The 24,897-nt window shown below is 33.7% G+C and overlaps 2 protein-coding genes across 3 annotated transcripts; one reads left to right on the top strand and one right to left on the bottom strand.

Annotated features, from left to right (window-relative positions):
- Positions 1 to 10,197: 10,197 nt before the first annotated feature.
- Positions 10,198 to 13,688, top strand: LOC107909149 (DNA-directed RNA polymerases II and V subunit 6B). 2 transcript variants are annotated; one of them, XM_016836627.2, is made up of 6 exons: positions 10,198 to 10,384; positions 10,740 to 10,773; positions 10,897 to 11,072; positions 11,139 to 11,190; positions 13,137 to 13,204; positions 13,428 to 13,688. In XM_016836627.2, the coding sequence occupies exons 1-6, from the start codon at positions 10,350 to 10,352 to the stop codon at positions 13,495 to 13,497; spliced, it is 435 nt and encodes a 144-aa protein (XP_016692116.1). In that variant the 5' UTR covers positions 10,198 to 10,349; the 3' UTR covers positions 13,498 to 13,688. The 2 variants fall into 2 exon arrangements, with proteins under 2 accessions (XP_016692116.1, XP_040930642.1); XM_041074708.1 differs by having other exon boundaries at positions 10,258 to 10,572.
- Positions 13,689 to 16,088: 2,400 nt separating this feature from the next.
- Positions 16,089 to 23,338, bottom strand: LOC107909080 (probable transcriptional regulator SLK2). Its single transcript, XM_041074709.1, has 10 exons — positions 23,218 to 23,338; positions 21,549 to 22,568; positions 21,118 to 21,249; positions 20,867 to 20,915; positions 19,957 to 20,171; positions 19,811 to 19,879; positions 18,058 to 18,158; positions 17,594 to 17,687; positions 17,431 to 17,500; positions 16,089 to 17,280 (listed from the first exon to the last, which is right to left on the bottom strand). The coding sequence occupies exons 2-10, from the start codon at positions 22,455 to 22,457 to the stop codon at positions 16,400 to 16,402; spliced, it is 2,520 nt and encodes an 839-aa protein (XP_040930643.1). The 5' UTR covers positions 22,458 to 22,568; positions 23,218 to 23,338; the 3' UTR covers positions 16,089 to 16,399.
- Positions 23,339 to 24,897: the final 1,559 nt, after the last annotated feature.

Raw genomic sequence — 24,897 nt, forward strand, 5'->3', positions numbered from 1 at the left:
TACACACACAGTCTTGACACACGCCCATGTGCCTACCCATGTGGACAACTTTGAGGCTATTTTCCAAGCCTTTTGTCACCCTCAATAAAACATGCACACTTACACATCTCAATGACATCCTACATAGCATAAATGAGCACTTACACATTCACAAACATGGCTTATGCATACCAACTTCTTATCAATTTATACCTGCTTAAGACTTCATATTTTATTTAGACCAAGCTTACCAAATCACATGCAGTATGAAACATCAATTTACTTCCATTTCATACATTCATGCCTTAGTTGTTATTATGCCATTTACTCACATTTCCCATCATCAAAAATCCATGATCATATCCACAATTCATCCTTGCCAAATGAATTTAACCATAATATAAGTGACCATAGCACATGTATGCATGTATGAATAGGAATACATCCCCATAATTAATATTGGCCATATCTCATGGCCATATACAAAATGAATCATTAAAGCATTATAAGCCAACACATTTCGCTACACAAATATGACATATAACAAAAAGACCAAGTCTCTATATATGCCATACTTAAAATACTTGAATTTTACTATACCCAAAAGATTAGTTTGATAGTGTGAATTGAGCTCTGACATCCTTCGATCCCTGAGCTAGCTTGGCAATACTATAAGAAAATGAAAAAGAAATGGGAGTAAGCATAAAGCTTAGTAAGTTTGCATGTAAATAATTAACAACATTAACCATGCATTATTATACACATAACACAATAATATTTATCACATTGTCATCAAGTATCATAGGTACTTTTTAAGTCATGTCATTTACATAATGTACAAAAAAAGTCATGATCATAATTCATTCATTCACTTCTTCTGAGGTCTCATCGATTCATAATCTCAATATTTATGAGCTTTGTGTACGTACCTGTATCCTTTCAACATGATCATACCTTGTCATCTCTTTGACATAATCGTTGGATTACCCGTTGAACTACTTGGAATCCTAAAGGATACTCGGAAACTCTCATACACATGGTAGGATGCCAATGCCATATCTCGGATATGGTCTTACATGGGATCACATATCGATGCCAATGCCATGTCCTAGATATGGTCTTACATGGGATCACATATTGATGCCGATAGTCCAGCTATGGTCTTACACGAAATTACATATTGATGCCAAAGCCATGTCCCAAACATGGTCTTACATGGGATCGCACATAACCTTAATGTCATGACATTTGTATCCTAACTATTCCTAAGGTTCAACCGGGGTTTCGAGATATCAAACTTCGTCGAATTGTCATCGAGTCATCATTAATTAAATCCATAAAGACAATTACACAATCCATGCAATATTAAAGCATTAAAAACGTAATAATGTAATATTGCATTATTTACACACGAACTTACCTCAGTACCAAAATATGGCTAACTATTCGATTTAGTCCACAACCTTGTTCTTTCCTCGGTTTAGGTCCAGACTTTGTTTTTCTTGATCTATAATAGCAAATTTAACTTATTTAATTATCACATTGTTCAAATCAGTCCATAAATCATACTTTGGCAAAATTTTAATTTTACCCCTAAACTTTCACATATTTACAAATTAGCCCCTAGGCTCATAAAATGAAATGTGTTCATTTTTTTGTTACCCAGTTCATAGCGGCCCACATTTCTCATTAAAGCATACGTCTTAATACTCATTTTACAAACTTTACAAATAAGTCCTTTTTAGTTATTTTCATTGGAAATCACTTGGTAAAAGATGTTAAACACACATCAAACTTCCATAGTCTACCATGAAACATCAAAATACATGCACGTCACACATGGGTCAAATTTCAAACATGAACCCCACTTCAAAATATGGGTAGAAATAGGTAAATCGGGTTACGAGGGTTTCAAAAGTGTAAAGAGCATTAAAAACGGGGCTAGGATGCACTTACTCTTGAGCTTGAAAGTTGAAGAAACCCTAGCTATGGAACCCTTAGAATTTTTGACATGCATGAAGAAGATGGACATCAATTTTGACTTATTTTTCCCTTTTTAATTTTTTATTAACCAAATGACAAAAATGCCCTTCAGGCCTTTCTTTCAATTTTTTCTATCCATGCCCATTTTTGTCCATAATTATAGAAATTGGGAAAATTGCTATTTAAGGACCTCTAATTAATAATCCATGGCAATTTCATGCTTAAAGCTTCTAGAACTCACATTTTGCAACTTTTGCAATTTAGTCCTAAATGTCAAATTGGACACTTTATCAATAGAATTTCTTCATAAAATTTTCACACAAGCATGCAATCATATTATAGACCTCATAAGAATCATAAAATAATTATTTCTACTTCAGATTTGTGGTCTTAAAACCACTATTCCAACTAGCCCCTAATTCAGAATGTTACAATAGTTGAGTTGAAAACTAGATCAACGTTTTTGCAACAGATCTCTGAAGCTCAGAAACATGATAGTAAGTTACAAGCAAGATGGGTACAAAGTGAATTGACTCCGGATTTAGAATTTTAGATCGGGACTGATGATTGTTTGTTATTCAGAGGCAGAGTATGTGTACTGAAAGGTTCAGAACTAGTACAAAAGATTTTGAATGAAGCTCATGATAGTAACATGTCTATACATCCTGGTAGTAATAAAATGTATAATGATTTGAAAAAGATGTACTGGTGGTTGGGAATGAAACGAGATATTTCTGAATTCGTATCTAAGTGTTTGATATGTCCACAAGTAAAAGTTGAACATCAGTTGCCTTTTGGACTATTACAACCGGTTACAATACCAGAATGGAAATGGGAAAGAATTATAATGGACTTTGTAACGGGATTACCCCTGTCTCCAAAGAAGAAGGATGCCATTTAGGTAATCATTGATCGATTGACAAAGTCTGTACACTTTATTCTGGTACATATGGATTATTCCTTGGATAGATTAGCTGAATTATATGTTTTTAAGATTGTTAGGTTGCATGGAGTGCCTGTCTCTATTATTTCAGATAGAGATCATCGATTTACATTTTGATTCTGGAATAAATTACAAGAAGCTTTGGGTGCTTAGTTACACTTTAGTACTGCATTTCATCCCCAGATAGAGGGTCCATCTGAATGGGTAATACAAATCTTGGCAGATATGCTTCAGTGTTGTGTACTTGAGTTTGAAGGTAACTAGGGAAGGTATTTGCCTTTGGTTGAATTTACTTATAATAACAGTTACCAATCTAGTATTAAAATGGCATTGTATGAAGCATAGTATTAAAATGGCATTGTATGAAGCCTAGTATGGATGCAACTGTAGAACTCCATTGTATTGGACATAACTCAGTGAGAAAAAGTTACATGGAGTTGACTTGATCTGAAAGACTAAGGAAAAAGTGAAGGTAATTCGAGGCAGCTTGAAAGCAGCCTCTGATCGTCAAAAGTCCTACGTTGATTTGAAACAAAAAGAAATAAAATTTCAAGTCGGTGACAAAGTATTCTTAAAAGTGTCGTCTTGGAAGAAAGTTCTCCGGTTTGGACGCAAAGGAAAACTGAGTCCAGGTTCATTGGACCATATGAAATTACAGAAAGAATTGAATCGGTTGCATATTGGTTAGCTTTACCACCAGAGCTTGATTGGATTCATAATGTTTTTCATGTGTCTATGCTACGGCGGTACCGATCTGATCCTTCACATGTTATCTCTCCGACAGAAGTAGAGATTCAGCCTGATATGACATATGGTAAAGAACCAATCGAAATCTTAGCTCGCGAAACAAAAGAGTTAAGAAATAAAAAGGTAGCTTCAGTAAAAGTTCTTTGGCAACGACACGATATAGAAGAAGCTACCTAGAAGCCAGAGGATACTATGAGAAAGCTATACTCGAATCTTTTTACTAGTAAGATTTTCAAGGACGAAAATCCTAAAGGGGGAAGAGTTGTAACAGGCCATTTTTTAAGTGAAATCAGAATAGTGGTTTCGGGACCACAAATCCAACCCAGAAATAAGGTTTATTTTTATTTTATTATATGGTTCGTAATGTGGTAGATATGTCATGTGAAAATTTTGATACGAAAATTTTATCGATTTAGTGCTTAATTACAAGAACGACTAAATCGCATAAAATGCAAAAGTTGAATTCTAGTAGCTATAAGGATGAAATAGTTATGGAATTCAAAACTAGAAGTCCTTATATGGTAATTAGACCATTAAAGAAAAGTATGTAGATTCTTGTTGACTCATCCATTGAAAAATTAGAAAAGGTTAATGACTAAATTGGAATTTGAAATAATTAAATTAATTACAAGATGATAAAAGAAAATATCATATTATTTTTGTCATCTTCAACCTAAAATTCTATGGAAAGAGAGAGAGAGAGGAAACTTTCAAGGCATAATTGGGTAAGTTTTCTTTTCCTGTTTTTAGTAATTTTGATATTTTTGAAACCAAGATAACTTAATCTCTCTATTTGAGGGATTAATTTGAAAAGTTATCAAGGTATGAAAAATGAGTCATGGATGTATATGCTAGAAATTAGAAATTTATGGTAGAAAATGAAAGATTATTGATAGGTAAACAACTTTTACAAAGTGATTTTTGATGAAAACATGATTTAGGGATTAAAATGAAAAGTTGTAAAAATTTGATGAAAATTTCTAAAATTTTATGAATACATGTGCTGTAAAATTTGTAATGGGGCTTTAGTTAGGCTTGAATAGGGAGTAATTTTCACAAGTTTCATTTTTTGAGCCTAGAGACAAAATCAAAATTTATCGAAAAGCTAAGGGCAAAATGGTAATTTTGCCTAGAACGTAAATTGAGTCCATTTAATTATGAAATGTATGAAATTGATGGTTAAATTCATTTATATAGATCCGGAAAACATTAATTTGAGGTTAGATCGAGGAAAAGAAAAAGTTCAGATTAGTAGACTTTTTACACGAACAAATCGAGGTAAGTTCGTGTAACTTAACCAGGCATGTAATATGTTTGAATTGAATGTTATATGTATAGAATGTGACTTATATTGATGTGCATTACTTGAATGCTACAATGAGAAAATTTATATATGCTTGATATAGTGAAAAAGGGGTTAAGTCCCGATTGAACATTGATTTCTGATGAATACATGCGCTTTCCCCGAAACGAATAAGGTTCTGCATTTGTTGTGGTTAAGATTTAGCTTGGACGAGTAATCCCATTAACCTTGTTATATAAAGGATTTAGCCCGGACAGGTAATCCCAATATAATACCTCTCGAGCATGCGTTATGATTAGGGTTTAGCCTGGATTGGTAACCCTAATTGAACTCTTTAAGCATACGTCATATAAAGGATTTAGCCTGGACTGGTAATCCTGTTATGCGATATGTAGCTCGAGAGAGTGTTCTTTAGTTAAGTACCCTAAGGGGTAACCTCGATAAGAATTGACGGATTAACGAATTATACACCTCGAGTGTACTACTTGAGCTTTCATCGGAATTTCAATGATTCAATAGGCATAGAACTCTTAACATGGCATGAAAACCTTGAGATTAAATGATAATGACTTGAAGGAATATTGCTTGATGAGCTCATCTATGTCACTTGATTGATATGAATATTTTGGTGACCAACATGTTTGATTGAATGTATGTGATTAGGCAATTTAGCCAAATGGATGGAAACATAACATTGTATGCTTAGATTTTAATAAACAAGATTGGTAAGTTTAGTTTCCATTATACGAACTTACTAAGCATGTAATGCTTACTCCGTTTATTTTTCCTGTTTTATAGTGCTCTGAAGCTCGTGAAGGTTGGCAGATCATTGGAGCATCGTCACACTATCAACTAGTTATTTTGGGTATATATAGTGAAATCATTTTGGTATAATGGCATGTATAGGACAACTTGGCCATTAGTGGGTTGAAATGTTATTTTGTAATCTAGCTATTGGAATGGCTAGTAATGTTTCTTTTTGGTATGACTAAGCAGATTATTATGATATATACATATACACATATGTGATGTTAAGAACATGTGATTAATGTTGTGAATGCTAAGTTAACTAAAGTAAGGTGGTGATCATGTATGCTTGTAATGATATGTCATGTTAAATGATGAAATTGCCTATTTTAAATGCTTAGACTTGGTTGGTATTGGTTGTGTGTTTCAAGTGTAGGTCTTAGGTAAAATTTTGGGTGAGAAATGAAGCTAGAAATGACTTCATTTTGCCCACACGGGCAGACATACGGGCGTGTGTCTAGACCGTGTTAACATGGGCATGTGGTTAGGCTATGTGTCCCCTGCACCTTAATTTTGAGAAACAGAATGCTCAGAATTGGGCACACAGGCAGAGGCACCGGCGTGTGTCTCAGCCGTGTGTGCCACACGGCCTAGCACACATGCATGTGTTTTAGCCATGTGAAACCTACACCTATTTTTGAATTGTATTAATTAACCACACGGCCTAGCATAGGGACATGTGGCATGGTCATGTGTGCAAGTCAGAGAGTTACACGGGTTCGAACACGGCCTCCAACACGGGCGTGTCCCAAGGTCACACGGGCGTGTAACATCCTAATTTTGGGCTTAGTCGGAACAGTGGTTTCGGGACCACAAATCCGATTAGGAAAATTCCATTTTTATTATATTTTTATGGCCTACGATTTCACGGAATGATTTCGTGAAAATTTCGTTCGAAAATTTCGACGTTTGGGCACTCAATTTAGTAAAAAGGACTAAATTGTAAAAAGTGCAAAAGTTGAGTTCTACATGTTAGAGGTATCAAATTGTTATGAAATTTTAAATGGGAGGTTCTTAAATGATAATTAAACCATTGTATAACTTTTTGGACAAAAATGGCCTTGATTGGGTAAATTTTGAAAGAATAGTAAAAAGGGCATTTTGGTCATTTAGGGGTAAAATGAATTAAAAGACAAATTTTAAACTCCAAATGTGTCCCTTTCTTCTTGCTACAGCAGAATGTACCAAGAGCAGCCATGGTTAGGGTTTGGCCAAGCTTCCAAGCTTAATAGTAAGTGATTCTGAGCTCCGTTTGTAATGTTCTATATATTTTTGAAATCCTGGTAACATGATCTGCTCATTTCTACCATTATTTTGAGCTAGGATTTATGTTTAAAAATTTACCCATGAATGATATGCATGTATTTTGATTTTTAATGGTAGAATATGAAGCTTGAAATTGTGTTAAACAACTTTTGCTAAGCGATTTTAAGTGAAAACGAGTAAAACGGTATAATCGGTAAAAATACCTAATGTTCATAAGTACATGTTAGAGTGAGAATTTGATGTTGCCATAGAAGGGACAAATGATCAGCATGTCATAAAACATAAGAAAATAGGAAGAAGTTTAATTTCAAAACCTTGGGCAAAAGTGCAAATATGTAAAAGTTTAGGGGTCAAAATACAAATTTGTAAAAATATGATTTTTAGACCCATATGAACAGTGTAACTAATTAGTAGGCTAAATGTGATATTATAGATCAAGGAATTCGAGATTTGGGCTTAAATTGGGAAAATACAAGGTTATGGACTAGAATGGTAAATTGTCATTTCTGGATCCAAGGTAAGTTTGTACGCAAATAATTTCTCGATTCTTTTTATTTTATTATATTTTGTTATCATATGAAATGTGGCTGCCTATAGAATGATTATTTGTTGTAAATTGCAAATTGAAAAAGGACTATGAATAAATTGTAACATGTTGGAAAGTGAGGAATTTCCCGGTTGAGCCTTCGGAATAGAAACGATGCGAATGATCTATTGTGAGGTCACGTGTGTAGTACTAAGTGCAGGCTACTATGTGTACCGGATAATTGGTCGCATATGTAGTACTAAGTGCAGGCTACTATGCGTACCCAATAACTTCGATCACGTGTGTAGTGCTAAGTGCAGGCTACTACGTGTATCAGATGGTTAGGTCATGTGTGTAGTACTAGCAGGCTACTACGAGTACCGGATAATTTGTCGTATGTGTAGTACAAAGTGCAGGCTACTATGCGTACCAGATAGCTTTGGCTACAAGTGTGAAAATATGTGCAGGCAACTGAGTATCAGTTATTATTTCGAAGAGTTCAACGGGAAAATCGATTAAGTAAAAATACATGTGAACATGATTATATGATGAATAAGTGTAGGTATATGTTTAAGAAAATTTTTAGCAATATGCTCGATATTTGAGTGAACTTCGATAAGACAAAATGGATTAAGTGAAATTATGTAAGAGTGAATTTTAGTAGTAAAACAGTGTTGGACAGCAGCAGTTGTATGACTTTGAAAATTCACCAAAAATTGTTGTAAGTTGAATTAAATTTCAAATAAATTATGGAATTAAATCTTAATGAGTCTATTTTCATATAAAGGAAACAGGGGAAGCAAAAGAGTTGTATATTATATGATATTCTAATTTTTGTGAGATAGTGTCAGAATGAATTCGAGATCCCTTGTTCTGACTTGGAAAAATTGTTAAAAATTGTATAAAAATAATTATGGGTTATAATTTATATTATTAGAATATTTTATGAGTCTAATTTTAATAGAAACAAACAGGAATATTATTCGAGTCTCGTACTATAAGATAAATAAATTTTAGTGAAGAAAGGTCAAAGCTGTTAAACAGCGAAACAGGGGAGACTTTGAATAATAAACTGTACTTATTGGCTGGACCAAAAATTCTGAAAATTTTACAATGGAAGGATATATGAGTCTAGTTTCTGGTAAAATTTACAGATCTTAATTTGGAGTTCCGTAACTCCAGATATAAATGATTTAGTGACTATGACTCAAGAAAGCAGCTTAACCAGAACATGTGTAAATGTACAATTGGGTTAGTTTTACTATGGAAAGCATGTTAGTAAATTGCTTATTATTATTTCATGCGAACTTACTAAGCGTAAAGCTTACCCCCTCCTTTCCATTTCTTTTAGTGTTGTTAGGTTAGCTCAGGGTTGGAGATCGTCGGTGGCAGTATCACACTATTAAGCCAATACCTTGACAGTATAAACACATATGCTAGAATTATCAAGTGAGTGGCATGTATAGAGACCTAGTTTTATAACATGTGTTATTATAATTTGGCCAAATATATTGGTCTTTAGTGAGCTAATGATTCTGACTTATAAATCTAGCTATTTGTGTTATGTTAGATATTGGTGATGTGCATATGCTTGTTTGCCATGCATGGTTGGTAATATGTTATGTGTTGTTGTGAATGTTTAAGTCCGTTAACGCCTCGAACCCTATCCTGACGTTGGATACGGGTGAGGGGTGTTACAGGGCGTGTGAGCCCTACACCTTGGAAAAATTTTTAAAAGTCGCGAAAAATTTTTAGTGGTCTCGATTAAGTCCCGACTCGATTCTAATACTCGTATTGGGTCTCGAGGGCCCAATCAAGGGACATTATAAATTATCTTGATAAATGAATAGTAATTTACGTAAATTAATTGAAAAATATTCTAAATGTTCTGGTAATGCTCTGAAACCCTATTCTGGCGACAAATACAAGTTAGGGGTGTTATAGAATTACTGCTTTCAATTCTATTCCATTACAGTCCTATTTCATTCACCTCAGCCAAACGTGGTGTAAGTTTGTTTGACATTACTTTTAAGGGTGAAAAAGTGTTTTTTAACCCAAAAACAATGTCAAACATTGATTCTTGAAGCTAGAAGTGTGTGGACTGCAAAAGTTGAGTTTAGCTATTTTTTAACTTTTTGATTTTTTTTTTGTGCTTTGAAGTGCAAATTATTATAATATCATTATTTGTATTAATTATTTAAAATGTATTTAAAAATTTAGAGTAATTTAATTATATATATTATTATAATAAATTATTTAAATATTATTCATTATTATATTTAAACTTTTAAAATATTTTGTTTATAATTAAATATACAAATAATTTATTAATTATTAAAAAGTATTTAAAATATTTTTTTTATGTATGATTATATTAATTTATTTAAATATTATTTATTTTTAAATTTTCAATATAATATATAAAATAGACCACCGCAATTTTTTATATTAATACCAAAATTAATAAATTGCACTTTTTCACACAGTCCAAACCGAGATTTTCAAAAAATCCATTGTTAACAATACCAAACTGACCTGAAAACGGGTGCATGGGCAATTTTCATAGAAGCCAAGGGCAATAAATGATATTTTAAGAAATCTCAGGGCCTTATTCTTAATTAAGTTAAACGGCTTTTTTGGTCAAAAGTTAAACGAGTTTTAACTTTTAATTCGGCTATAAGTATGAAGAATTATTTGACATAAATGTTCTGATTAGGGCTTTGGAAAAGAAGTAAAGCTTCGCCCAAGAACCCTCAAGAATAAACACTTATCAAAGTTGCTTTTACAAATCAACAATGGCGGACGACGATTATAATGACATGGACATGGGGTTCTCTCTCTTTCTCTGTTTTCATTTTTTCTTTATCGATTGCGACGATTGGAGTTTGTAGTTAGTTTCTGTTGAAGTTCGGATAAATAAAGGCAATCCCAGAACTGGGCCTTTTATTTTCTTTTTCTATCGTTAAGGAATCTTGGGAAACCAATGGTTTTTTTTCTTGATTTTCTCGTTGGGAAAGGGTATTTTTCTCTTTGGAACCCATACTTTTCTAAGCAACCGAACTGAGGGTGAAGTGTTTGCCTCATCTCTGGTTTGCTGTTGTCTTTATTGTTGAAATTACAGCATTTTGACTCTGTGTTTTGATTCCCAAAAACTTAAGCCTGTATTGCTGAAATTGTTGCTACAGATATGAGGATGAGCCACCAGAGCCTGAGATTGAAGTGAGAATCCAATTTCGTTTTCTTAAAAAAATACTTTACATTGTTTTCAAAACAGAAATTCCACGTGAGCAATGAGGTTATTTGCTGTCTAATGAATTGTTGTCTTTTTTTTTGGATGGACAGGAAGGAGCCGAGGAGGAGGTGGAAAACAATAACAATGACGATGTTCCTGTTGATCTGGTTGAAACTGAAGAAAAAGAAGACGAAGATGCTAATGACAAAATTAGTCGCAAAACATCAAAGTACATGACCAAATATGAGCGTGCTAGAATCTTGGGTACACGTGCCCTGCAAATCAGGTGAATTTAATAAGCTTTAGATCCTTTTATTGCGTTTCCAATGCTTTAACCTTTTCTTCTGAGCAGCATGAATGCACCAGTAATGGTTGAGCTGGAGGGTGAGACTGACCCGCTTGAGGTAAGCCTAAATTTTTTACTACATTTCCTGTCTTGCACTGCTTCTTTATTATATTCTTCTATATAGAAAGTTGATAAAACTGTGGGTTAGCTTGCCATTAAACCTGTCGAATACTTATTTGAGATTGCTGCTTTTGACAATACAAGTTCTGAGTATCGATATGCATAAAATGAACATTGGGTTCTCTATTTCATCTTGTTTATTTATTGCTGTAAATGAGTTTTTACATTGTATAGGAAACTGGGCTTCCATATTCATGTTTGGCTGATGATTTGTAGAGAATTGTGATAATAATAATTAATAATAAAGAATGGGGAAGTAAGATACTTTGCATTTGATTCAATTATTTTTCTACTTATGAAACTTTTATTATTTTATAGAAGTTATGTATGTGAATTAAATATAACAAATATTATTTATATATTGAAACTAAATTTTAAAAACAATTTATATTAATTGCTTAAATTTATTTAAATATGATATGTGATATATCATAATATTAACGAATTTGAAAATCATTTTAATTAACATATTTTTACTTTACAAAATTGTGTCTAAAATTGACATTAAAACCTTTCACATCACTTTTGATAACAATGCTAACACTTGAAATTTTAAAACACACTTTTCAAAAGCATATTTCTACAGTAATTTTCAAGAAGCAGTGCTAAATGTTGTGCTTGGTAGGGTGGAAAGAAAATTGGAAGGATGGAAAATTGAAGGGGTGGAAAACTAGAAGGATGAAAAACATAATTGTTCTTTCCATGGGTGTGCTTGTTACGAGAGATGGAAAAATGAAAAGAAAATTATTTTTTTTTCCAGCCATTGCTTGGTAGAGTTGAAAATTGGAAGTAAAGAAAATAAAACATTTGGAAAATACATAATTTTGAACTAACATTACACATCCCTCTCAGTTTCTCTCTTCTCATCATTTCAATTTGGGATGATTGATTTTTATGCATTAGGAGCAAAAATGATCACCTTTCCTATTTTCTTTCCTCTTGCTTTTCTTCCCAACCAAGTACACTAAAAAATTACTTTCTTTCCAGTTTTTCACTCCCTCCTCTCATCTCTCTACTTTTTCACCCAACCAGCCGCACCCATAAAAGTAACTATTGAGAGATTACTATTTCTTCAACTTGGCTTTGGAGGGTATTATGTAGCTCTGTTGAAGAAGTTTTCCATTCGTATTACCCAAATGTAAGTTATATTATTATGAGGGTGATTTTGTTTGTATACATATGATTTTTTAAAATAAAATCAATAAGAACTCGCACATGGTAAGATTTGAATCTAAAACATAATGAATATTAAATCTTTAACTTTACCATTTCAACTAAAACTTCATTTGATTTTTATATAAACTTCTAATATATATTTATTATATAAACTTTTTTTCGCCCAAACTGTGAGTGTGCTATAATCTAATTTATATAATAATAGTTAATCAATCTATATATAAATACTTGCACACACAACACTGCCAACAACATTCAAAGTGATCCCTTGTATCTTGTTTAGTTCTGTGATATTGACCAGTTGCAGCATGTAGCTTGTTCAACTCTTTGCTCAGGGAATGTGATAGGCAAGCATCCAATATCATAATTCCTTAATCAAATGAACAACAAATTTGGCCCTGGTTTTATTCTCATTTTGTGTCTTGTTCAGTTTGAAAGCATTGTTGATTCAATTTCAATCATGTGCTTTTCCTTGTTTTTCTCATTTTAGCAGTTGCTTTTCCTGGTTCTATCTTCTTTATTCCGTTCACCCACTTTGTTTCTAATATCTCATGCTTGGCTTTGACAATTTTAAACTTATACGCAAGTTGCTTGTAGTCACTTTCCTTCTCTTTCTGATCTACATTACATGTTTGGTGAGAATACTCCATTTCATTTTTCCAACTGCCTAATATTACATTGCTGACTCTATTTATTTTGTTTGTTTAGATTGCCATGAAGGAGCTTCGGGAGCGGAAAATCCCCTTCACCATTCGTCGGTACTTGCCTGGTGGGAGGTGAGATTTTGTCGTGAAAAATAAAAATTGTGTCCTATGTAAAGATCAATGGAACATCAGGCCCTTGTATGGTAGTTTTGCTTTGAACTTTGGGGGAAGAGTGGAAAGTAAAGGAGGGAAACAGGGGTGGGGTGACATTTGGTGATTGTGATCATTCATGCCTTTGTTTACTCGCTTTCTTTTTAGCGTATCTGATGGATTAACATTTGATAAAACATTTCAGTTATGAAGACTGGGGAGTTGATGAGTTGATTGTGGAAGACTCATGGAAGAGACAAGTGGGAGGCAATTGATGACCACGTTTTATTCGAGGAACATGGAAAATTACTGTTTACGTGATGCCTTTTTCTTGTTCTTTTTAAATTATTTCATATATTTGGAGCGTCATTGGAGATCTTTGAACTCATATCTGAGCAAGTTTAGTATGTGGGCTTCAAAAAAAGAAAAATAAAGGAGAGAAAATAAAGATGTCTTGTCAACATTATCTTCTTTTCTTGCTAAGTTCATATGCAAGCTAGCTATTTTTAAGCATCGCGATGAGGTAGACTAAGGTCGCAGTAGGAATGAGGCAAGTCCTTCCGTTATAATTTTAAATAATTTTAGCTTAGGACCCTACGTATTTGGTTTGGTATTGCTACCGTGCATTACTTGCCACATAATATTTATCTTGGGGCTTTTTTCAAAATAATTTAAATAAATTAATTATTAACAAATGTATCTCATTTGTAAAATAAAAAAATACTCCTTTTGAACAGTGAATTTTGGTGCTACTGTCGACATTGGTGGCATTATCCTTCATAATAGGACAATCATCGGTTAATTTAAAAAAATAATTTATTTTGGGTGTGCTGCTGTTATTTACGGTGTGATTATATAAAAAGTTAAAGATTGGATGAAAAGGGAGTTATCATGAGTGCCGGCGATTAAATGCTTTTAACATTATGATTTATTTGCCGATTAGGTTTGTCTCATTTTAAAATTAAAATTAAATAAATTTTTTTATTTTTTTTAAAAACAATAAACATAAAAAATTAAATAAAATTTTTATTTAAATTACTTTAAAATATAGCAAAAGAAGTAAAAAAAAATTCTTATTTAAAACTTGAGAAAAATTTTTGAGAAATATGTTTAGGTAATTTAAATAAGAATTTTATATAGTTTTTTAAGTTTATTGTTTTTTTAAAAATGAAAATAGTATATTTTTTGTTATTTTTATATTTTTAAGGGCTATTTAAATTTAATTTCAAAGGAACAATCTAATGGAACAATGAATATACACAGTCGTGGGAAATAATAGAGTTACATAAATCTAGAAATCTAGTATATACATAGTTTAAATGCTCCTTTCTTGGTGCACAAACTTCGTATCCAAGTTGGTGTAAGGAGGCAAGGGAGGAATGTTGCCTATGATGATGAAAAGAAGACACAATATAAAATGTTTTGCTTTCGGTATGACATTCTGGTGCAAAATGTGACTAGTAAAAACCTGATCTTGCAGGGGAACGCGTGCGTGTTCGAAAACGAGGAGGAATGTTAGGGGTTATGGAGGTTATAACCGATAAACAAATTTGATAAGTGATGAAGATACATACAAAATGGTTCTTTGGATCTAGGATTAGAAGCTAGCACAAGGAATGGAGTACGTGAGAAAAAAGGTGTATATGTGTAAAGTAATAAGTGTAGCATTAAATGTAAACAGTATATCCAACAGTTATATAAAGGTAGTCCGCGAAAATGGCGTACATGTAGAGCAATTGTGCTAGTGTTCGTCATATGTGAGTTTCCTAACAAATAGTGTCCGTCAATAGGTTGAGTCTGATCTTGATAGTATACGCCAGCGGATTCTTCAGATCAGAGAGAGTTGTATTCGCCAAATATGGGTGTGCTAGTCTATCAGTTTGAGTCTAATCTTTTAATGTTTGATGATATTTTATTGTAGGATTATATTTCCTAGGAACTCACTAAGTTCTCACGAACTTACCTAGTTTTTCCTTCTTTTTAGGTCGTAGGTTGAATGTGGTAGTAGCAAGGAAACAACCAGATTAGAGCGCATTTGTGGGCGTTTTTTTGTTTTTCGTGTGTGACATGTATTTGTTGGGGATATTATGACAATCGTTAGATGCCACCATTTGAGAGGCATCAAATTGTATTTTGAAAATAATATTTTCTATATTTGTAGTGCCGGCTTATTATTAAATATGACTAATTGTTATCGGATTATTTTGAGTTGAGTTTTTAAATTACCGCCTGAGCAGTAACTCGATAGGAAAATTTCATTTAAGCTTATGGGTATTTTTTAAGCTTTCACAAACAACTATTTACTTGAGTCCTAAATCTTGTAAAGTATCGCTGTATTATATTAAGTTCGTTTTCAACCACAGACATTTTAACAATTTGACTCGTGATGCTCCATACTTGAATTTGATGATCAAGTTTGGTGTATGATGTTATAATAAACATCATTATTCAATGAAAATTTAGTAAGAAAGATAAAAAGTTATTCACAATAAAATATATTTAAGTTAATTCATATAATATCACAAAATTTTAATTTCACTTCCATTTTAATTATTTTATATAAAATAATTTTATTAAATATATAGTTTATATTTTTAATAATTCATATAATATCATAGAATACTAAAATTCACATCCACTTCAATTATTTCATAAATTAATTTTATTAAATATATATTATTTATGTTTTTTATAAGTTAAATTTGTTATAGCCCACCCATGAGCCCAAATATGAAAAAAATCGAACTAAAAGAACTATTTTGAAAGAGCCGAAAAAATCCGAAGCCATACAATTCAGGGCTCTGAGTAAGCCCCAATTTGCCAGCTCCATTGACAATACACGGAATGAATCATAAACACAGTCCGATGAAACATGTAATATATCATATTATGAGAGAATGAAATCTGTTCTCAAGTTCGTTCAGTAGATTACACTTGCAAGACTTGAAAACTGGAAAAGCTTGGAAAATAAAGGAGTCAGAAAGGAAAAAGATCACTATATACCTACTGCAGAACAAAGCTAGTGGTGTCACAGGGATGGCATGTTAAAAGAAGCCAGAGAAGAGAAAAACAATAGAGAAGAAAAGCGCAGCTATTTCAAAATTTCTGTACAACGATTTGCCAATACTCGCCCATCAGAAGCCATTTTTAATTGGTGTTGAGCCAAACCACGTTTACTTATGCCTTCCACCCATAACCTTGCTCATCGTCAAGGTCACTGTTAAAAAAACCACTTTCTGTAAACTCATGAGCTATATCTGGAACTATATCATCCTGGAAATGGAGATGATTCTGAAGCAAATCTGGTGCTCCCCGCTTGAATACATTGTTGCCACCAGTAGCTGAAGAGTCGCTGTTTGAAGCAGCTTTAAAACTGTTGCTTTGACTTGGTGCAGGGCCTGCAACACCTCCTGATACATTAGAGGTAGCTACAGCAGAAGCAGGGGCATTACTTCCAAAGCATACTCCATTTCTTCCCTCACTTCCAGTCCCATTATGCCCACTCAAGGATTGCTGTTGACCTCCCGTATTGTTATTAGACATCTCATTGAGTAGCCGGTGGATCATTTGTTGTTGTAAAACCTCGTTATCCTGAGAAGACTCTGGGTGGTTCTGTTTTATTAAGTCATTAGTGCTGGCTGTATGCTGGTGAGCTGCTAAATTGGGGCTTGATAGGCCACTAACAGGCAGGGACTGCATCGATCCTGGTAACAAGGCCACAGACCCTTGGAAATTTGATGGACTATGAACAGAATTATTGAAGGAAGACAAAGCTTCCTGATGATGTGAGTTAGGGCTTGAATTAATTGAATTCTGCCTACAGAGCAGATTCCAGTGGTTAGTAAGTGCCAAAGCAGCTTGAGCTGAACCACTTGAGGCTCCTCCACCAGCAATGTGATTGCTGCTGCCCATTGGATTGTTTATTCCAGGATGCAATGCCATCAGTTTGTTGTGGGTATTCCTATTAGTTGGCTGACCCTGAGCATTTGCTAGCTGCTCCATTTCCTGCATTTGGAGCTTGGCTGCAGTGGCATGTTTAGGATAGTTTCTCAAGCCCCCTGCACATATTGTGTTAAGCAAGCAGGTGGTTAGAATCAAAGGTTATATCCCCCCCCTCTCTTTTCTTCCCCTCTTCTGATTTCACATACCAGCCAACTGAATAGAAACATCAAAATCCCAGAGGTCAGAAACGCAAATATAAAACTTACCAATTGGCCCAAACTTGTGTTCTCGACAAAAATCCATCAGATCTTTCATGCTATTGACAACCTCAGCAATCTATGACAAATTATATGAAAACTGTAAGGAAATCCAAAAGCAGAAAATGAATACTGATTTACCAGATTTTAAATGCACAAAGCTAAACTGTACCTGCAAACATCTCACATATCTCTTTGAAAAACCCAAGTCATTCAGTGACTGTAACTCCAAACTCTTCACAAGCTGACGTCCACCAGTCAGAACCCTGGGAGAAAGCAATCAATGTTGCATCAGCAAAATTCTAATGACCAGGTAATAGATCCTGAGCAACATGCAAACCGAAAATAAAAACCTTCACTAATTAAAGGACCTATCCACTCAATACTCCTGTAACAAAAAGTTACTTGCTATTTCAAGACCCTGAAAAAACACTCTATGGGTTGTGTCCCTCTAGCTTACAACCACATAAGATATCACAAGGGCTTTCATATTTCTAAGGTTTCTCAAGTAATGACTTGGAGCAACTTATTTGCTTAAAATATTAAGGGCTCTAACCGAAGGAACCGGATAAGTAAATACATCAATTCATGGAATAAAAGAATTTGACATTTGAGACGCTTGTATGATCAACACACATATTGCTGTTCGTTTGCAAGTCCTCCTGAGAAACCCCCTCAGATCCACCTTCGCAAATTGTGCTCTGGCATTTTTGTGCCACCTGAAGTAACTGATTTACCTGAATGGTATACAAGTACAAGTTATATCATGTCTTTAAAGAACTTCAAACAAAATGAACAAATGATCAGGAAATGGAAAACCCAAATGTTTTCATTTTATTTTATTTTATTTTTTCCAGAATAATTAAAGAGAACCTCTTACATCAAAAGAGGAAACTCTTATACAAACCAAAGGCATGCAGTTTTAGAATTAAAGGACTAAAATGAAAGCGAAAAAAACAATTTACATCTTTGGCCTTCTCTTAAAGGTACATGTAAACTGGATAACACCATTTTAGGATTTCTATTCTACTCTCCTTAACATGACCAACGGATTCAGAGCTACAGTTAAGGCGTGTTTGGATAGAAAGGGACTAAGGGAAAGCAGACTGAAATGAAGTAAAGGTTTACACTACTTGTGGACTAAACTAACCTCCTATTTTACCCTCCTATTCGAAGAGTTGAACTAAGTATTCCACTTAGGATCTTAATTGCAGTCATTTCCAACTTAAAAAAATATATATTCTAGTAATGGTTTAAATAGAGATAAGGCATAATAAGCATATAAACTCTCTAGTTTACTCTAATTTCCTTTCCACTCCCAAATATTTTAGAGAGACTTTATTAACTATACTCTTCTAACCTTTCAACTCATTTATTCTCAGGTCTCAAACACACAGTTAAAAAGCTTCAAGCTCCTCCATTTCTCTTTTGTGTGAATTTTAAATATCGCTAATATTCAAGCATGGCATTGAAAGTAAGTAATATTACATATCCGTCTTTCTTATAGATTCCATACACATGGCCAACAATTAGTATCAATCACCTCTAACAAAGTAAAGCCCTTGCACAAATTAAATGAAATGTTTAGTCCCGAGTTTGTTATCTCAAAGCAAGATAGTTTAACAGTTTACACGGTAAAATTTATGAAGGGGGAAATATTTTATGTTATCTAAGATTGTTTTATGTTTTACGGGTTTGATTGTAATCTTTACAAGTATTTAAGTTTTTTTATACTAATTAGTGCCTTATTTCTGTTTTAAGTACTTGGTTTTTTGGGGTTAAACTTGATGTTTTGCAGTTTATTTAGGTTTTGGTTTGGTTATAAAAAAATTATGTTATTTTAGTATCAAGTAGGTTTTAGATGCTGAATATTTGAGCTTTAAAATATTGGTTATTGAGATTTCTCCTTTTATTGATTCCTTCTCGTTCTCTCCCTAAATCCTCACTAATTGTTTCTGTTTATTTCTGTTTTTCCCTCTAAACATTGATTCCCATCATTTCCCTTGTTCTTCACCGATATGGTATCAAAGCCATGCAAACCCAGGTAAAGAAAACAAGGCAAGTTATACTAAAGTCACTTGCAATATGAATATGGGCGCAATGTTAACAACTTCCAATTATCCTACTTTTGCACACTCTTCTTCTTTAAAAGCTCAAATACAACCATATGTTCTATAAAACATAATTATAACAATTATATTGAATTTATCAACCAAAAAATAAAAAGAAAATCATCTTAAGGAACATAAATAAATCGAATTGCATGGTAACATTTAGTATGGCAATGATATTAAATTTCTGGTAAAAGAAAAAGAAAAAGGAAAGAAGCGAGAATTAATTTACACAGGAATCATCAATAATTTAGAGCTATATGTGCAAAGTTTAGTACCTGAGGTGTAACTAAACGACGAGGCAAAAGTTCTTCATGTCTACGTGCACAAAACTCCCAGGACAATATCTGCAACACAGAAAGAGTCAACAGGTTATCATAAATTACATCAAAAACAACTACTAAATGTAAAACCTTCTGTTAACCTTTAAATCCTGAGTGAATATGATACGAAGCTGGCCCTGACGAACAACACGAAGCTGCTCGTATACACTCTCCTGAACTGCTTTTCCATATTCCAGCATCATTATTCCAGAAGGAAATCTACATTCACGAGGCAAATCCAAAAACAGAAGCTCATCAATCACTCCGCTCCCAAATTTGATTTCATTAAGTCTGGGGAGAACTTCAAAAGTTGCCTCTGTGAACATCAGAGTAATTAGCTAGGTCAAATTCAAGCAAGTGGTCAAATGCTAAGATGCAAGAGTGATTAGAAGGAATTTTTGAAATGAAAAATTAGATTGAAGCCACAGGCACAAGGCATTTGTTCTCTAGCTAGTTACGCAAAATATGGGTATTAGTGCCAACTTGTAAGAACAATTATAGATGACTGAAGCGAAAAGTAGACAGAAGCCTCAGCTACAAAGCCTATGTTCTAAAACTAGGGAGACAGAATATGGGAATTAATTATAGAGTAGGTAAATCTAGAAAATGTTGAGAAACCATATATATTGATTTCAAGCCATTGGTATATTTATTATTGTTCAATTGAAAGAACAATAAACGAAAAAGCTTACCTGAAAGTTTTAAAGTGAAAGAATACAAACAATACTAAAGCCCAGAACCCAAAAAATTCAAGACATTGCATTTCCCTCTTCAATCCAATATGTCAACATGGAGAGAGAAAAATGATATTCTATAATCTCAGGAATCTGAAGGTGATAAAACTGAAATCAATGAAAAGAAGGTAATGAATTTACTGCAGATAGCACTCTCTAACAAACACAGACCAAGGAATGTCTTTTTCTCATACCCAATTTCAAAAAAGTTTTTTCTACCAAATCAACTAAGATGAATTTCCATTCTAGAACAAAGTAAAGAGTCATTAATCTTTACCAAACGCTCTTCCAGATTTAGACCCACAAATATCACACTGCCAGGTATCCTGAAAAAAATAAAATAAAATAAGAATTTTACATATTAGAATACAAGCATGTAATTTAAGAAGCCAAGTAATGCAGAATATTGTTCATGCAGAAGAATGCATGCACGCTAATCTGCACATCGCAGTAGAAAGGCCTAAACTTCATAAAAAAATGGTAAATTCCCCACATTAAAAACTAGAAAAAAGAAGCAAAAGGACTAACCATAGCTGCTTGAGGGAAAATGCCATGTGCATGACTCCCAACATTATCATACAAAGATAAACACCACCTTTTCTTGGCACGAGGAGAATAATATTCTGCCACAAATTTCCTCCAATATGCAATGGTATTATCCTACAAATCCAATAAGGCGTAACAGTATTCAAAACACTTTGAACCTCTGCAATTACTAAGTTAAATATAGTTTATCTCAAGACTTCAACAACGAGAAAGAGAGCATGCATAAAAGCATACAGTAAATTTCTACACTAAGTTAAAAATTACATAACTTCGACTGCAACAAGAAAATTGAGCCTGCATAAGGGGATAGCAGAATTACACAAAAAGATGCAATAGGATTGAAACTGCTAAATTAAAACAATTAAAATACAAGACTCTGCCATGCAGTTAATAATTAAAAAACATAAACTCACAGATGGCCTTTGGCTTTGATGATATAGGTATTGCATTAGCCGGCGAGCACATACACCATCAGAGGGACGCTTTATTGAGGCTACTTGCTGCATGTCCTGTTGTTGCAACTGCTGCCTCAACTGCATTTGTTGCTGCAAGTGGGCTCTCTGCAAAGGCGGCATTGACTGCAACATTTGTTGTTGCCTAAGTCTCTGCTGCTGGATCAAGGCTTGTAATTGAGGGTTTCGACCTGGCAACTGCATGGAATCCTGTCTTTGCAGCAGTTGTTGCAACACCTGCTGCTGCAGAATGTCTTCTTGCTTAACATCTACTCGAGTTTTTTTCTGCACCTGGGATAGAATATTAGGGTCTTGCACAAAAGTCCCTGGGCCTCGTGGACCCATAGTAAGTGAAACTTGCCCAGTTTGTGAAATGGGCAAAGATGAAGCACTTGAGGTCCCCTGCTGCAGCTGCTGAATCTGCTGCATTTGTTGGACGCTGGGGTCTTGATGTGAGCCATGCTGGCCAATAGAGGATCCACCAATGCCCGATGAGCCTGACATGTTTATATTGGTGGAAGAAAACGACATGGGCGATGCTGGCAGGCGCATATATGAATCTGCATTTATGCTAGCACTTCTCTGCAAATGGGGACCTCTTGAAAATGCCAAATTTGCATCTTTGACAAAAGAACTTGCCCCAACACTAGGTCCTGAGTTCGCCACATTATTCAAGACAGCAATGCTCATGTCCCCCGAAACAGGAGCCAGATTAGGATGCCCAGTTCCAGGAATTGAATTAGATGAGTTCTCATAAGGTGAGCACAAGCGAGTGTTAACTACAACCTGGGACTGTCCATCTCCTTGGAAGAAAATTCCAGAACTTGAGGAAGATTGAGTTAACCCTGCAGCTACTCGTGAAGGTGCCATTGAATGTACTGCCCCCTGGTGGCTGGAGTTTAAATAGCTGTCCAGAGCCAGGCCTTTCTGATAACAAATACGCCCTCAACAATTTGCGCCGAGATCTAAAAGCAATGCATACTAGAAAAACCAGATAATAATAGTTAGAATCCGAATTGCACATGCTTCAAGAGAAAAAAGTTACAACGTTTCAAACGTTATTCCACTAAGACAAAATTAATCAAGACTGAAAACACAAAAATAAATAAATAAATAAAAAATCCAATAAGCCTTCCAAGCTTAATCTCCACAATTTTAAGGAAACGAACTTCCTGAACTCCCCCTTCTTCCCAAAGCCACACACCCCCCTGAATAAAAACCCTAATTTTGGGACCCAAGTCACTAAGCCAAGAATGTATAACTGAAAACCTAAAACCCTTCTACCTTAAAAGAACATATCAGCAATCACGAGACCTACATCACGAAACGAACTACTAATTAAATTCTAATTGAACTTGAGTATCAAATAGATTACACGCATTAAAAATTCAGTGTAATTGAATTCCAATTACAAAAATAAAGTTCGGAGCAACAGATTAAGCATAATTAAAACTTCATAGCAACTTAAACAGCAGTAATCACTTCAAATTACAAATGAAAATGAAAAACCGGTAAATTTTCCTGCTTTTGTGATCGATCAAAGCAAGTTGGAACCCATGATATGATTTACAATATCAACAAAAAATGAAGAAGAAATTACTGCTTAAAGAAAAAGAGAGAAGCTACTAACCTCAAAATCACAATACAAAAGGCAAAACGTTACTTTTGACTGTTTTTGTTTTTTTTTTAAATGACTTGATTTGGGAAAAAAAAAAAAGGACAGTGAGTGTTTTCAAGAAGTCTGCTTATATACCTAGCGGGAACGGTAGAGAGGGAGTTACCGGCTGCACCGGTAATTTTGCCCTATGTCACCGAATGTGTTGTATCACAAGGAGGACACGTGTCCTTCCCTTGATAGCACAACGAAGTCGATGTTAGATAGCAAAGTGGCGACGCGAGCTCGCAACTAACGTGGCTAGATCTCATTCGTTGACCCTAAGGCGGCTTATGATATATCGTGAGTTGATGTCATTTTGGGTTATGTTTTTATTCCACTTTAAATATGATTTTTTTTCTTTTTTTGGGTTTTCGCTCTTTGTTGCTTATTGGTCCTGTCTTTTCCATTCGAATTGAACATATTTTTGGTGAAATAGTGGACAATCTAAAAGCTTACAACAATAAATGGTGTCTACCAGGTCATTGAAAACCGAAGAACATTGAAGGCTTTTGTCAAAAGATAGAGCTGGAAATGATTAGTGTTGACAACAAAGTATGTTCGCCTAGTCAATTTCGAGTTTTTTGAGCTTTGATTTTATTGAATTATGATATTATTTAGATTTTTTAATTAAAATTAACCTTTTAAATTAATTTTGAAGTAGAATCAAATTTTGTTTGACTTTTGAGTTAGGATTAAAAGTTTAGTATCAAAATAAAGGTTAAAACTTGAAATTACCTGAATTGCTGAGGGAAAATTATATTTTTTATTCTTGGAATTGGGTCATTCATTCTACAAAATTGAACTTGATTTTTATTTTCTTTAGCCCAGTTTGTTAAGGCCTAATGGTTACTGGATCAATTTTAAATTTGAATCCCAATTCATTTTTGAAGCTCAGATTCATTTCAGGTCTAATTTAAAACCTATTATTGGACTAGATCGGTTTTAAGCGTGTGAACACTTCGTAAAAAGGACCTAAATTTTCAACCAAGCAAATTAACAGTACAATAAGCAGTACAAGAATTAAAAAACAAGTTTTGGAATGCAATTTCGAAACAAAAACAGATAAAACACTAATAACATAAGATTTACAGATTAAACAAAAGCAATATTAACGCTAACACAGATTAAGAGAACTGCAGCCACCAATTTTCTGTTAATAATTAAAAAATTAAAAAATCAGGTTAACGATTTTATTAAAGTATGAAACTTTGAGCTTTAAGAAAAACACAATTTTTTTTAAAAGGAAGTTTATTATTATTATTTTTTTGCTAGGTGTGAATGGCTTTTTCGTAAAGAAATTTCAAAGTCTCTTTAAAAATGATAATTTTAAATTCTATGTTGAAATCCAAAAAAAAAAAAATATGAGAGTTGGTTACGCGTCGGGCGTGTTATAAAACCAGTACAACATTCAAAATTAGTACATTCATAATTACACAGTTGTCAAAAAAAAAATTCAAAATTCAAAATTTAAATATTGAAAATTTAATGTTTAATTGTGATCCCTTGAAATAAGACACTTTTATTTTTCGAGTGAATTAAGTTTTGAAGTAAAAAATTTTTCTGTATCTCCTGATGTCTCGGAAAATACTAAAAATTAATTTTTTATAGAAAGCAAAATACATGAATTCACTCAATTTAGACAAGGATATTTTA

This window comes from Gossypium hirsutum, chromosome A08 (genome assembly GCF_007990345.1).
Source record: "Gossypium hirsutum isolate 1008001.06 chromosome A08, Gossypium_hirsutum_v2.1, whole genome shotgun sequence".
Classification (NCBI taxonomy): Eukaryota; Viridiplantae; Streptophyta; class Magnoliopsida; order Malvales; family Malvaceae; genus Gossypium; species Gossypium hirsutum.

What these genes read in the sequence shown, in the direction of transcription:
- LOC107909149 (XM_016836627.2), top strand. Translation starts at nt 10,350, where the DNA reads ATGGCGGACGACGATTATAATGACATGGACATGGG. An exon ending in CACCAGAGCCTGAGATTGAA is followed by an intron (nt 10,774 to 10,896) that starts GTGAGAATCCAA and finishes TTGGATGGACAG; the next exon opens with GAAGGAGCCGAGGAGGAGGT. An exon ending in CGGTACTTGCCTGGTGGGAG is followed by an intron (nt 13,205 to 13,427) that starts GTGAGATTTTGT and finishes AAAACATTTCAG; the next exon opens with TTATGAAGACTGGGGAGTTG.
- LOC107909080 (XM_041074709.1), bottom strand. Translation starts at nt 22,457, where the DNA reads ATGGCACCTTCACGAGTAGCTGCAGGGTTAACTCAATCTTCCTCAAGT. An exon ending in TTTTCCCTCAAGCAGCTATG is followed by an intron (nt 20,916 to 21,117) that starts GTTAGTCCTTTT and finishes TATTTTTTTCAG; the next exon opens with GATACCTGGCAGTGTGATAT. An exon ending in GTCGTTTAGTTACACCTCAG is followed by an intron (nt 18,159 to 19,810) that starts GTACTAAACTTT and finishes TATACCATTCAG; the next exon opens with GTAAATCAGTTACTTCAGGT.